Raw genomic sequence first — 14,504 nt, forward strand, 5'->3', positions numbered from 1 at the left:
CCTGAGACAACTGGCGGGACGCGTGGCTGATAGTTTTGGACGACCGGACTATTCTTAATGCACGCCTCGTTTGTTTTCAGCCAGCAAGTATAAAGATCGAAAGAATCCACTCAGGGGAGATAGTGACACGTGAGGATGGAGACAAAACCGTGTCCATAAGCCTCCGAGTCCGAGGGGCCGCGTCTGCCCGCAGCGGACTCTGCGCTGAAGGGAAGCCCGCCCCTCGGGGGGGTGAAAAGGTGAGACTAGGAGATCGTGCTCGTGCATGCGGGTCGTGCTGAAAATGAGGTTAGGGGGCGTCCCACTCAGGTCTAGTGCGAACCCTTAATTCATTATTCAAGACAGTTTAGAATAACTGTCGAGAATAACCCTGTTTCCCCGGATGACTCGCTGAACTCCCAGGGTTCGTCATTAGAGCGGAAACACTGAGCTGCCCCGGCCGGTGGCCGTCTGCCTACCTGCCCCTCACGCCTCTCCATTTAGACAGCGACGTTTCTCGTTTCGGGTGTTGCATCTTCGGGCAAACCTGGCGTCACTGAAACACACTTATGGCTGAAACGGCCTTCGGCGGCACCCAGTTTCTGCCCTGAGTCGCTGCCGCTGATGTGACAGTGCCGGGCTTTGTGACTGTCCTTGCTCCTAGGCTGCCACCCCACCGGGCCGGAGTCTGCCAACTCGGAGCGGCAGGACACCCGCAGGGCCGGCCGCCTGCAGTGCCCCGCTGATGGAGGACGGCCCCGCAGCCCAGGACACTGGTGAGGTCGCCCAGGCCGGCTCCTTTCTGTCGCTGTCATGCTCGGTCCCCTGGCCGTGTCCACCCCACTCTCACTGGGGCCTGTGCGTGGGGTTCACAGGACGCCCTCACTGCCCGCCATCCTCTCTGACCCCTTGTTGGGCCCCCTTCTGTCTGTCCTGCCACCTCCCCTACCCCACCCAACACGCACCCAGAGCTCAGGGAAGGCCACTGGCCGCTGTCCCTGCCACCTCAACAGAACACTCCCCGGTGTCATTCTCTCCCCCTTCTGAGTTCCAGGTGGGGCTGTCCACACAGCTGTGCTGAGCCTTCCGCACCTGGGGTTCCACCGGCACCTGGGGTCCCCCCAGCAAAACTGAGAGGCACTTCATTGGGCAAGTTGAGGAAGAAGTGTCTTCCCCAAGTCCCTGTCCGAAAACTTGCACAGCCCCCTCTGGGGCACCTGCAGGAACATGTCCTCGTACACGCCAGTGCCCAGGTGTCCCTGCAGGCCTGGGGCCCACCAGGCACATGGGTAGCGCAAACCAGACGGCCAGAACACAGACCGTGCCTCCCTCACACCCAGACCCGCACTGCCTTCCATCCCCAATTCCAGTCCTCTCAGTGGGTGCCATCCAGGGTCCACCAGACCCCCAGGCAGCGGCCTGAGGACACTTTCAAATCCCCCCATCCCCTCTTCCCGGCCAGGTCAGCTCCACCTGTTCAGTTTCTGCTCTTCCCCTCCTCACCCTCAGGCCTGCCAAGCCCCCCCGCTGCTGCTTCCGGCCCAGACCGCCTCACACCACCCCCAGGGGGCCTTCACCTGCATGAGCCTCCTCACCCTTCACCCCGAGACCAACTCGTTCCTCTGCAGGGTGGGCACAGTCCTCACTGGCCTCCAAGCTGCCTCAACTTACCAGTCAGAGCTTTGTGCTTCACCCTGCCTCTCTCTGGTCACGTGGGCCATGTCTCTCTCCCAGGTCCATCTCTGATCCAGTAGCTACTTACTGAAGGTTCTCCTTAAATGGTTCGTGCATCTCACGGAAAAAGAGAATGCAGCCCAGTTGGCTTAATGACACAGTCAGGGGGCAAGCGACCCTCACACCGCCCTGCTTGTCTCCACAGACACACGCCCATCGCCCTCCGAGGGCCCGGAAGGCAAGCCCCTCACTCAGGCTCAGACAGACGGGCTCGCCAGCCCCCCCTCGGACACCAAACGGCAGGTGTGTGCAGGAGACGGGAAGCACGGTCCCAGGTGACTTCCTGGGGCAGCTCCACCTCTCAAATACGCAGAAACATTTTGTCCTATTTGAAGTTGGTTGCATGTAGCACTCAGTCAAAACAAGACTGATGTTTTTCCCAAATCAAATTTTTATATGATTTTTACTTATAATTTTAAAGGGAGATTAATATGAATTTAGCAAGTAACACTTCTAAGCCCTAGCTAGCCAGCGGTCCACTTATTACATGCTATTTTTTGTTTTGTTCTTTTAGCACCAATGTGTAGTTGCCTCTCGCACACCCCCCACTGGGGAACCTGGCCTGAAACCCAGGCATGTGCTCTGACTGGGAATTGAACCAGCAACCCTTTGGTTCACATCCCGCGCTCAACCCACTGAGCCATGGTAGCTGGGGCTATTACATGCTGTTTTTAGCCACAGTGTCAGTGAGATGGAACAGCGCTCTCTGTGGGCAGAAATCTGGGCTGCGAGCTTAGTCATGATGTAAAGGAGGCCGCTGGGAGGAAGTGAGAAAACATGGGTCCCACACGCCCTCCGTTCTCCCAGGGAAGTGCACTGCCCCTTCTGACGTCTGACGCGGGGATCACAGCACCGCTGTCCTCTGGGTTTACTCTGCGGTGGGTGGGCTCCAGCCCGTGGGGCAGCCCTCCGGCTGGCTTCTCCCTGAGCACGGCATTTCCTTCTGTGCCATGTTGAAATTGGGGTGGCCATCCCGGCCCAGACCAGACCGACGGGGACATACAACTTTGGAGAAACACGAAATGTGGCCCAAAGCCCCGGCGCCCCTGGCCCAGCTGCAGCCGCTCTCCCTGCCCGTGGAGATGCCCGCGCCGGACGCCGGGTGGCCCGCTTCTCCCACCTTGTGCCCGCAGTTTTCACGGTGACCTCCTGAGGCCGTGACTGCACTTTCTCTGCAGAACCTTCCCGTGGAACCGGAATCTTCACAGCCCGTGGGCACTGGGACGGGAAAGGAGGGCAAAGAAGAAGAAACTCGGAGCCCAGATGGCAGGGTGGGCTGCTACAGACCCGCCTTCCCGAGCGGAGTTCCCGCCACCTGTCACCTGGGCCACAGGTCGTGGGTCTGTGTCAGTGGCACTGGTGTGCGGGCTGATGGCAGGTCTCCTGTTGGGAAAGCAGCACCCCCTCCAAGTCTCGCTCAGCCTCCACTCCAAACAGGACGGTCCTCCGTGGTTGTGCCCTGGGGGTGGGGGGCAGCAGGAGTGGAGAAGGGACACGCAGCAGCCAGTGGTGTTTTGTAAACTCTGGGGAGAAGCCACTGACACTCAGACCCGGGACCCAGGACCCGGGCCCCGGTCAGCCACACGGCCCATTCCCTGGGAGCCTGTTTGCTGGCCTGTCGGGGGCTGTCCCTCGTCCCTGCTTTCTCGAGCTGACCGTGGCTCTCGGCAGATGAAATGTCTGAGGAAATGAGCAAGGATAGCTCACTACAGCTCACAGTAGCGCTGAGTTAGTCAAATGTTGTTTTTTTCCCTTCAGTGGCCTCCTTGTACAGGTTTTTCGGGGAAGGCCTATGAAACTTAAGTACTTTGTCTTACCATCTCAACAAGATGTAAGAAACAAGAGATATCCCTTAAGGATTTGTTAAGTGGACAAGTAGATGAGTCGTTCACTCAACTTGATGCCCCCAAGGCCGTGGGAACAAAAGATAGTAACCCGCCCTCCAAGCACAGCGCGCCTGCCGCCCCTGCACCCCGCCTCGGCCCTGCTCCGCTCTCCTTGTGGCTTCCCAGTCCCCCCTCGCCGCCCCCCTTCCCTGGATGGGCTGAAACTCTCTGTTTGCTCATTTGCTTGTTTTTTCTTCTTATGGTGTAATCCCTGAAGATAATTACTAATTTTATGATTTTCTTATAGGGGAACATTTAAAACACTGTGCTTTTTTGTTCCTGAGCATTAATTGGTCTGTAAGCCTCACTGGAAACTTTTTTTTGTTGGTTAAGCAGTTAATCTTCTACAGTTGAACAGAACACACTTGGCTTTGATTTGCTGGTTGGGTCGAGGGCGAACTTGCGGTTCTGGTTCAAACCTCAAGCCCATCAGCGGCTCCGCGCTGTCTGCAGGTGGTAGGTGGAGCCGACTGTTTGCAGGGCCGCTGAGGGTGCTCTCCGAGGCCCAGCACTGGCGTTCAGCCCCACGAACGTCTCCCCGGGGGAATCGCGTTCTGTACTCCTCAGCCACGGTGGAGAGTGACCACACCCCTGGTGGACTCTGACCCTGGTTCAGGGCGCGAAATACAGCACATCGACTCCTCAGGATTTTCACACGTGCAGATGTGAATTCCAGAAAGGTTAAGATGATTTCTGTCCGGTTTTCCCTTGCATTCATCTTTACGTCACTAGTATTTTCAATTGGAAGACAAAGATTTTCCCCTCAATTCCTAGTTCAGTCTTCTGCCTGCAAAAGTACTTATCTGCCCATTCGTGTTTGAAGTCGATGACCTTCGGGACCAGGTGGAATACTGTGTGGATCAAAGGCCTGGGATGAAAAGGAAAGAAAAGTACACAACCGATAATTCCCACATAGTAATCAGCCCGCTGTGGCCCAGGGTTTCCAGATCCACCACCTCTGGCGGCCACACGCTGCCTAGACCCGTGGCTGCTGCCTGGCCCGTGTGCACGGCATGGCCTCAGGAAGACAGGCCTCTGTGGGGCGGGCCGGGGCACCCGGTCACGACTCACGCCTGAGCTCAGGGGTGCGCCATGGGGCTGCTGCGTTTGGTGCCTGTTTGTTCGCAGGCACACAGCAGTCGGGCCCACGAGGCTGCGCAGGGCACGGGTGTGTACTGATCTTGAACATAAGAGCACATGAAGGCACCATGGTGGTGTCTCCTTGTCAGTCTGGACGTTTGTGTTTCCGCACAGGTGGGCGAGGACGCCAGTGTAGGCCATGAGGTCATTGGCGCCCCCAAAGGCCCCGAGAAGGATGCAGGGGCCAAGACCACCGTCCTGCATTTCCTCAACGGGGATGTGCAGAGGATCCTGCCAGACCAGAGAGTGGTGCGTGCAACCTGCACGTCTGTGCCTCAAACAGAGATCGGAGCCTCCCAGTTACTAGACATCTCCCTCCGGGGCTCAGGGACAAGGGGTGGGCGATGGGGCAGAAGCCAGGCCGTTTGTGCACTCAGCCCTTCCAGCCACTGCACGCACGTGGGCTCAGGTTTGCACGTGGAGGCGGGAGTACCCTGCACCCCGCCCCACCCCCTCGGTCGTGAGTTCTTGCTCAGCCTGTTCGTGGCTGGCAAGCTCCCCTAAGCCTCCCACAAGGAGGTGACGACAAGGAGCCACTTCAGTGGAGGGTCATGAAGCGCTGGGACAAGGCCCACTCGTGCCCCATCTCAGTGCTCCCCAGAAACACAACAGGAGATGCCCGGAGAAAGCACCTTAGTCACGGCATCAGCATTCAGGTGGTGACAAGAGTCAGGACCCCTCCAGGTACACGCTGGAGGGCAGATCACAGCAGGTGGCTTTTCCTGTCTGCACAGGAGTGGCTTCCCCACAGTATACTGTCCCTGTGCCGCTCGCGGGGCGTGTGTGCTGGGTGCTGGGAAGCAAGGAGCGTGGACCTGGGGGCCACAGGGTCTGGGGCTGAATTGGTGACCACACATGCGGGTTTGAGCAAGTAGGCCTCTTCAGCCTCAGTTTCTGTGCCTGAGCAATTAGGAAATACCTGGTTCACAGGTCAGTGGCTCTCGAAGTGGAGGGTGGCCCCCAGGGAACATCTGCAATGTCCGCAGACATGTCTGGTTGTCGAGACCAGGGGTGGGTGGAGGCCAGGGGTGCACGGTGTGCCCCCCCACCCCAGCAAAGAGCCGCCTGGCCCACACTGTCACTGGGGCCGAGGTTGAGGATCCGTCATAGACTATTACAACCGAATGCCCTCCACGCCAGTGCGGCTCGGCGTGGGGTAGGTGCTCAGGAACAGCTCACTCTGGGCTCATGAGCATGGCCGTGGTTGTCATTAGCACAGGGAGGAGTGCTTCCCGTGGGGGTTGGCAGTGCATCTCGCTGCTCGGGGGCACCGCTGGTGTGGGGCGCATGACGCGTGTGTGGCGGGGGGTATTAGACACATATGCAGAGGTGGTTACACGTGTCTGGGAAAGAGTCGGCAGAGCTGAGGGTCTCCCAGGCAGACCTGCAGGAAGCAAGCATCCTTCTGATGGCTTGGGCTTCACCGGACTCTAACTTGGGACACGGTGATTCGCCATCGGTCACTGTAAGTGTGGCCTGGAGACCCGGGCGGGTGTGCCCGGGCGGGTGTGTGGCAGACAGCTTGCAGCCTTTCGGTGCTGAGACGTCACCAACTCATGTTCCATACATTTCTTTTAAAATGTCTTCATTGGACTAATCGGCTCTGTTGTCTTTTTTACCAAGCCGTGTGGCCCCGACCGCCAGGGCGCCCGTGGAGCGCACCTTCGTGTTCCGGTGGGCTTCTCTGGTTTTCAGCAGAGGCCCTGGGGTGGCTCTGTGCTTTCTGCCTTTCTCCCACGCCCCCAGGCCTCCCTGCAGGTGGAGGTCAGAGCCCCCACTGACAGGTGGACTTGGTGCATCACGACTGGCTGAGCGGCAGGTGGCGCTGTGAGCCCCTCCACCCCTCAGATTCGAACCCGGGTCTGCCTCACCTGGAGTCCGTCATTTTTAGCCGACTCAGGAGGGTGTGGAGGGGCAGAGACCAGGGCTGATCTCAGGAGGGAGGAGGATGGTGAGGAAGACGGGAGCGGGGACACAGTGGCAGGTCCACACTGGCCTTGTGGTCGGGGTGGAAGGCACTGGACCAGGCACCTCTGAGCGGCTGCTGACCTTCTCCGCCACGTCTCCGGTCTCCCGGAACCGGGCCCTGACGGCAGGCGGCACTGCGTGGTTCCCGTGGTGACAGAGACGAGCGCTGTCTGCTCCCCTCCCACTCACGGGCGGCCACCCCTGCGGGACGCACGCCTGTGGAATGTGGGCAGTGCGGCTCGTCCTCGGGGTTGAGCGGCGGGGTTCACAGTTGCGGGGCGCGAGGCTCGGGCGACGGAGACCTTGTCCTGGGCGGGCCTCAGGGTTCGGCGGGTCAGATGACCTCTCAGACTGTCGGGTTTCTGTGGCTTTGAGGGCAAGCCCCTCTTCGGAGCCCCGCCCCTCCCCGTGGGCAGGTCTGGCCCCTCCCACTTGTGGGAGGTGCTCGTGCGGGGCGGGAGGGGTGGGGAGGGGGACCAAGTTCGGGGCACCAGTACAGACTGCACCCCAACGCCCGCGTCTCTGGGCTTGCAGGTCTACTACTGTGCAGGTGCCCAGACGACGCGCACCACCCACCCCAGCGGGCTGGAAGTCCTACGGTTTCCCGACAAGCACACAGGTGAGTGGCATCCCTGGGACCTGTGGTCACCTGCCTACCCGCGCTGGGTGGCACACGATGACACCAGGGGTTGGAGCCTGTGAGGCAAGTTCCCCACGGCGGCCGTCGCCCCGACAACTCAGGGCTTGAGTTCCCTAGTGCAGGCCCAGGACACGCGCACCCTCTCCTGGCCCTCGTCAGACAGCTCTGGCCCCCCTGCTGCCGGGTCCCGAGCCCAAGAAGTGTCACCAGGCCCCAGGTGGCAGGATCGTGCCTTCGCTCCTGTTCGTGGGTGTGTGCACCGGGAGCCGAGACATCAGTTGGATGAGTAGCCCCCCCCCCCAGCTCACGGCCCCCGCTCTCAGAAGCCTGGGTTCTGCGTGCGCTCTGGGCTGCGGCCCGAGGCTCCGGCTCCGTGAGCTCTCGGCCCCGGGCCATGGTGGCACCTCCTCTCTCGTCATGCCCAGTCCCTGCCGGGTTTCTGTCAGTGACCCGGAGGCCCTCTGAGCAGCGGCCTCCCTGGTGCAATGCGGTCGGCCCACTCGGGGGCGCTCCGTGGCACTGTCTTTTTGTTTTAAATCCTCACCAGAGGCTGTTTTTATTGATTCGAGAGAGCGAGGAGGTGGGGTGGGGGAGAGGGGGAGACATCCATCAGTTGCCCCCTGTACGCACCCTGACTGGGCACCAAACCGACAAGCTCTCGGGGTGACAGAGCCGCCCGGCCAGGGCGGCCTCACCTTCGGTGGCGTCACCGCCGCCCACTGACCAGCAGGACTCCGGACGTGACTTTTGCCTCTGGAGAAAAAGTTTCAGAGCCATTACTTAGAGTAGGCCGCCCCCACCCTCTTCCTCGCCTCCGTCTCCTGTAGCTGTCACAGCCCCGAGGCCATGGGGGGGCCGCCGTAACACAGTTTTTAAAAGGGCAAAGGAGCCCAAAGGTAAACACTTTGGTTAGAAACAGGTCAGTCCTGGGGAACGTAACGTGCAGTATGTCAACTGGAGTTGGTATGTTCGCTGCGTATTCGAAAGTTGCTAAGAGACTAGATCTTTATAAAGTCTCGTCACCGGAACACAGTGTCTGTGATTGGGTGCGGTGTGGAGGGGAACTAGACTTAGATGTTCTGTGTCGATGGCACCTCAGTAAAAACGTGTGTTTTGCAGAAAAATTCTACCCTGATGGCTCAAAGGAAACCTCGTTTCCGGACGGGACAGTGAAGCGTCTGCGCGACGGGCGGGAGGAGACCACGTTCCCGGACGGGACGTCTGTGAGTGTGGAGAGGTCGGTGCGAGGGCTGGCGGCCCTCTGACGCGCCAAAGTTTCAGTGTGTGCAGTCAAGGATTTCTTCGAATTAAGTTTCATAAAGGCTTAGATAGTTGTCTAAGTGTTAGAACAGAAAGCCATGCCCTTGACCCTGAAGCTGTGTGTTGGGGCGTTATCGGAGCTGCTTTGTGTGGACCTGAACGCTGATTTTGAGCACCTTCCTCAGCGACACTTGTCGCGGCCCTGAGCGTGTGCCCACCTCAGACCCAGCCCTCTAGAAGCCCAGTCTGGAGCAGAACAGGCGTAAGCCACGTCCAATACCCCAAGACGGTGCTCACGGGGGCACCCGTCCCCGCGCCAGGATGCGCAGAGATGGGACCCGGCACAGACACCAGGCAGTTGGGAAGGTCAGGCTCTCGCTGCCCCTCTGCCCCCGAGTGTGTGGGGCGTGCCCCGTCCCCCTCAGTTCTGCCGTGAGCCCTCCTCACTGTCCCCTGGGTGACAGCAGTGGGCCCCACCATCCCCCTCCCAGCAGTCAGGTTTGTCCCCTGACCTCCAGGGTCACTCCTCTCGGGCGACTATAGGTTGTGTCCACGTCACTGCCCATGTGAACGCTGCACCACCCCACCCGCAGTGCAGGGTGTAAGGCTCCCTGCCCGGCCTGCCCGGTGCCACCCCCTGGCATTGTCCCCAGGCCTTACCTCCACCCGGCGGAGCTCTGCCTTTCAATCCCCTGGGTCTCCTGTGGGCTGGCACCGCCCCGGCCTTTGCGCATGCTGCCCCCTCGTCCACTGAGACTTGGATGAGGGACTCAACCCCGGGTCATGTCACCCACGCATACAACCCTGACTCCCGCGGGCCAACTCACATGACCTTCTCCTCCCCCAGGAATGGTGACAGGACCATCGTGTTCAGCAACGGGCAGAGGGACATTCACACAGCCCAGTTCAAGCGGCGGGAGTACCCCGACGGTACCGTCAAGACCGTGTACGGCAGCGGCCTCCAGGAAACCAAGTTCAGCTCCGGGAGGGTGAGGGTCAGACACGAGACCAGCAGCATCGTCCTGGACCAGAAGCAGGCTGTCCATCACTCACAGTAGGACCCCTAGCAGGGCCCATGGGACTGTCCAGTTACAGTTTTGTCAAAACAGAAACAAAAAAAACAGTAATATACTTGCCGTCCCAAATGACGGAGAACCACACTATTTTTGGACCCCTCCACCCGTCTAGAGGTTGTGAAGTTGTGAAGGAAGAGAGACCTGCCTTTGGGGCTTCCTGGTGAGGAGAGGGGGTGAGGCCAACACCAGTCAGGGAACAGAGGGGACAAAAGAATGGCCCTGGGACCCCCAGCGAGGCTGCAGGCTCACTACGAAGGGACCACGCGGTCTCGCACACGCAGCGCTGCTCTCCCGTCACACTCGGCGGGCCACCCCGTCCTCCCGTCGGTACTCGGCGTTTCCCAGTCCCCTCGGCCTTCTCGTGGCCTCTGGGCTTCTCACCTGCGTCTACGGATGGATGCACACATGTCTGTACTTTATAAACAGAGGTCTCATCGTTAGAAGGAGGGAAACCCCATTTTCTATTCTTAACAGGAATAAAATGAAATACGTCTCACCATATTCTTTTGTGTTATAGCTATTTTATGTATTTTGCATTCACTTCTTATCGAATATCATTTTGATTCATAGGTTGGAGAGCAGGCTGGGCCTCTTAGGCTTTGCCCCCTCGTTTCTGGGCCATCGGCTGCTTCAGTGCCCAGTTTGGGCTACATGAGGCAAGTCCAGCCAGCCAGCCAGCCCGGCAACCGCCAACCCGCCCACCAACCCGCCCACCAACCAACCGCCCACCAACCAACCTACCCCGACCAGGCAGCTGGTGCGATGTTTGTGGTGGGTCTCTACGGAGGGTGACGTGGAAGGGCAGAAGGTGTGGCCAACAGGTGGACGAGTGAGAAATGGGTCCCAGGGCTCGAGGAACATCACCGTCATTGGGTGATGTTGGGACGACAGCGTGCCTGCACGTGTCTGAGGAGGAAGCTGGTGGGGTGGACAGGGTCAGGGTCTGGGGTGGCGGGAAGGCTCCCTGTTCTGGCAGTGGGGGCGGCTGAGGCCGGGGTGCGGGACCCGAGTGCCCACTGCTGCAGCCACGGTCTTGGCCGTGGCACCTGAGCTGCAGGCAGAGCAGGGTTCGGGGACTCGCCTCAGCAGGTGATTTGCTGGGTGGTCTCTGAATGCTGGTGGGACCGATGTTATTTTTACATTGTTTCATGCTGTCTCAGGGGCAAAGGAACCCTGCATGTAATGTGTCCTGAAGTGCAACAAGAACAATAAATAGTAAGGAGTAACATTTAACCCCAGAAACCCTTTTAAAATTTCCAGGCTTTTATCTCATACCTTATAGGCCACAAGCCAAGTAAGTGAACCCACGGCCCTGAGAGCAGAACGGTCACATGACTTAAAATGGGTGCTGCTTAGTCAGACGCACGCACTCACACCGAGGAGCTTTTAAAATACCAATTCGGGGGCTGTACCCCGGACTGGCCATAGCAGGACCCTTAGGCTGGGCCTGGGACGGGGCGGGGCCCCCATCAGAGGTCAGGAATGAAAGCTTCAGAGTCACGGGGACGAAACAAGGTGACGCTGGCAGGCAGTCAGGGGTGCAGAGCACAGTGGAGATGACCCCAGGAGAGGTCAGTGGCTGCCAGGTGCGGGCTGTCCACAGCCCGTGTGTGTGAGCACTGAGCCGACCGACGCTCCTCCCCACCGGGCACGCTGCCCGGGATGCTTGGCCAGTGTCTGGAGGCCAGTGGATGTGAAAATGAACATGAGTGACCCAGAGCAGTGAATGTGTCCGGTCTGGTCCACATGCCACTGGGGACCATGTGGGCAGACTCCCAGTGTGGCTGAGAGGGAGCCAAGCACACACACCTTGTAATGAGGCCAGTGTTCCACGAACTTCACACGAAAACGTGGAAGAGGAACCCAGGAAGCTCAGGCCCGGTGAGCCGGGGGGAAGTGATTTGATGAACCGGGAGTGGGGGGGAGGGGGAAGGAATTGGAATTCACGTGAAAATTCCTTTACATTTTAGTTCCGAGGAGATTCACCTCCTTTAAAGCACTAGTAAACCTCCTCTTGCCAAATGTTATGGAATCTCTGGGTTCTTTCATTGCTCATTTTACTCATTTTAGCAAATTATAGTCAGTGTATGCTGGCCGTAGGCCTAGATTATTGGCACATTTACTTTCTCTTTATGCTTTTTCCTGTATTTCTTTCTTTAACAGATTTCTTTCAGAGAACCCTTGAACTTCAGGAAGTTTTCTGACATGTTGTGGCACACGCTCACACACTGTGCACTTGTCAGTCTTGCCCTCGTTACCCACTCTGAGCAGGTAACAGCAAGGCGTCATTTGCTGCTGGGTCAAGTCCGGCCTAGGTCTGCAGCACCGCAGTGGAGTTCAGGGGGTCACAGATCGGGGCAGGCCAGCCTCAGCCTCCGGGGATGGTCCCCGCGCCTCCACTGTATCGCTTGGACAGCATCGGCAATGACCCACTGTCTAATGATTCCTTGGAAACCAGGGACAGTCCCGTTTCACAAACAGAATAATGAGAACCAGACAAACAATGGCCCCTCGGCCGACCTGCGTGAGGCTGGCATGCCAGCCTGACGGAGGACATGGGGCACTTGTCTGTCACCCACAAAGCAGGCACAGAGGAGCCCATGCGGGTCCTGACTCTGGCCTCATGCCGGGCCCTTGGCTACGTCCACAGGTTCTTCCCATCCGAAAGTTTAAAGGACAGAGAGGGAGGAAGAGGCCCCAGTGACGCAGGCAATCCTCCAGCAGATGGGGTGGTGCTGCGCAGCCAGGAGCGTCCCAGCTCCGGCCACCTGCCCTCCAGACAGCCAGACGGCCCACGCCTGTGCTGGGCTTGGCTCGTCCTGCCAGTCGCCCGAGCAGGCCCAGGCTCCTGGTGTGGTGGTGTCTGGCACGTTTTCCCGTGCACACCGCCAGCAGCAGAGCAAGAGGACGGGCTCTGCCATCTGCTCAGGATGCCGGTCACACATGGCCTCCAGTGACGAAGGCTCTGCGTCGTGGACACTCGGAGGAGCAGCTGAATGCACATTCCCTCCCCCCACCGAAGTGGGCTCTGCCCCTCATCGTGGGGAGAAGGCTGGTCACTGGGCCTGAAGTCCGAGCCAGGCCTCTGTGCCCACGTCCACCTGGCTTCCCAGTTCCTCGTGGGTCACCAGAGAGAACCCTGCCGGTAGAACACTTAGCACCAGCGCCAGGGCTTTGGGGCTCCTGAGTGTTCCTGGTGGCAGTGCAGGGCCAGCCCGTCCACCCAGCTCACTCAGACGCCCCTCATCCAGCTGCCCCACCCAGCAGGCCACCCCCGGGGTCCACAGCCACCAAGGGCACTGCCAGGCTTCTGACATGGTAGATAAAATGAAGCCATCCAAGGACCGCTTGGCTGCCCTGTTCCTGGGCTCTGATGCGGGGACACTCTGACTGGCACACGTCCCTCTGGGGACAGGACTGTCCAAGGCTGTGCACACAGTTCCTCGCTCCTCGTTGCTAGTGGGGCTCCTCCTGCTGGACCTTTGGTGCACAGCACCCTCCTTGAGGCCACCTGTGTCTTCAGCGGCTGCTGAGGACCCCCCCCCGCGAGAGCGCCTGGCATTTGAGAAGAACCGTGAGCAGGGCAGCTTGGCAGTGAGGGATGTGAGGCCAAAGAGGCAGTGGGAACTGAGCCCTGCAGAGCCTGGAAGGTCATGGCCAGGAGTTCAGACTGTGGTCTTTAGACCGGAGGGGACCCTGGAAGGGGTATGAGCTGCAGGACAGTGTTGGTGTGGTCAGCCCTGTGCAGAGGGGAAGACAGTGCCCGGGGGAGGACAGGGAGTCAGGGGTCAGGTGAGAGGCAGGTGGGGATGCGGCTCCATGCACAGACCCGGGAGACCGGTGGGCAGGCTCCTAGTGGGCGGGGGAGAGAGAAGGAGTGGTGGGCTGCCAGTCACAGCAGTGGGGGCTGCGGGCAAATCCTAGCAGGGGGGAAAGTGGCACCCCCGAGGGGCCGTGGACATGTCACCTTGCAGCAGGAGCAACTTTACGTTTGGTCCACACCTGTCCCTTCACTCGCCTGGGAACTGGCTGCAGGCCGAAGAACCGCTTCTGCATTTGCTCAGCAGGGTCCACAGAGAGCGGGGCACGGCCACGGCTGAGGGCCCAGGGCACGGAGGGTCTGGAGTGTGGCTGGGCGTTCACAGACGCCAGTGCACTTGAGGGTTAACGGTTCCTTACATCATTGGAACATTTTCTTTGCTCAACAAACATCCCCTAAGCGCCTAGTGGTATTACATGCCAGGCGGCACAAAGCTTCAGGTCCGATAGGGGGAGACATTTGTGCAGAAATCAGCATCGTGAAGCACTTGCTGTGTAGGCGGTGAGGACTCCCGAGGCCTGACGGCCTGGTGTCCACAGGCAGAGCGATTCACCGCGGGGGAAGGGTGAACGAAGGTCTGGAGGATAGGGGGCCCTCGGAAGGTGCCTGGCGCCCGGGGTGCCCTGCACTGGACTCGTGCAAATGGGAGCCCCTGAGGGCTATGGACAGGAGTGGGCCTTGCCTGGGGCCCAGAGGAGGGAGGAGGGTAGCTAGGGGGAGGCCGGGCTACACCACGGACAGGGGAGGGGCAGTGTGGAGGACGATGCAGGTGAAGGGGAGTGGGAGGAGACGGCCTCACGGGCTGAGAGTGGGAGGGAGAAACCCACAGGGAGCACCAGTCGGTCGGAGGGTACGTGTGGGGGTGGGGGGGGCTACACTCAGAAAGGAGGCGGCCGGCTTCTCCGAGCCTCTCTACAGCAGGAAGGTGCAAGACCAGGGTGAGCGCTCGTGCAGCTGCGAGGTGGGCGGGACAAACGGACAGCCGGACAGCCGCGCCCAGC

The 14,504-nt window shown here is 59.7% G+C and overlaps 1 protein-coding gene across 1 annotated transcript; it reads left to right on the forward strand.

Annotated features, from left to right (window-relative positions):
- Positions 1–4,645: 4,645 nt before the first annotated feature.
- On the forward strand, positions 4,646–9,733 carry LOC118998291 (centromere protein J-like). The gene is made up of 4 exons (XM_037062403.1): positions 4,646–4,988; positions 7,242–7,326; positions 8,467–8,584; positions 9,455–9,733. Exons 1-4 carry the CDS (start codon positions 4,797–4,799, stop codon positions 9,663–9,665), a joined length of 606 nt encoding a protein of 201 aa, XP_036918298.1. The 5' UTR covers positions 4,646–4,796; the 3' UTR covers positions 9,666–9,733.
- The last annotated feature ends 4,771 nt before the right edge of the window (positions 9,734–14,504 follow it).

This window comes from Sturnira hondurensis, unplaced genomic scaffold, assembly GCF_014824575.4.
Source record: "Sturnira hondurensis isolate 20B ecotype Veracruz unplaced genomic scaffold, ASM1482457v3 Scaffold0000167, whole genome shotgun sequence".
NCBI lineage: Eukaryota > Metazoa > Chordata > Mammalia > Chiroptera > Phyllostomidae > Sturnira > Sturnira hondurensis.

Excerpts from the sequence above, each read along its gene's own strand:
- LOC118998291 (XM_037062403.1), top strand. The coding sequence starts at position 4,797 with ATGAAGGCACCATGGTGGTGTCTCCTTGTCAGTCTGGACGTTTGTGTT. Across the intron at positions 4,989-7,241 it reads TCCTGCCAGACCAGAGAGTG|GTCTACTACTGTGCAGGTGC; the intron begins GTGCGTGCAACC and ends CTGGGCTTGCAG. Across the intron at positions 7,327-8,466 it reads GTTTCCCGACAAGCACACAG|AAAAATTCTACCCTGATGGC; the intron begins GTGAGTGGCATC and ends TGTGTTTTGCAG.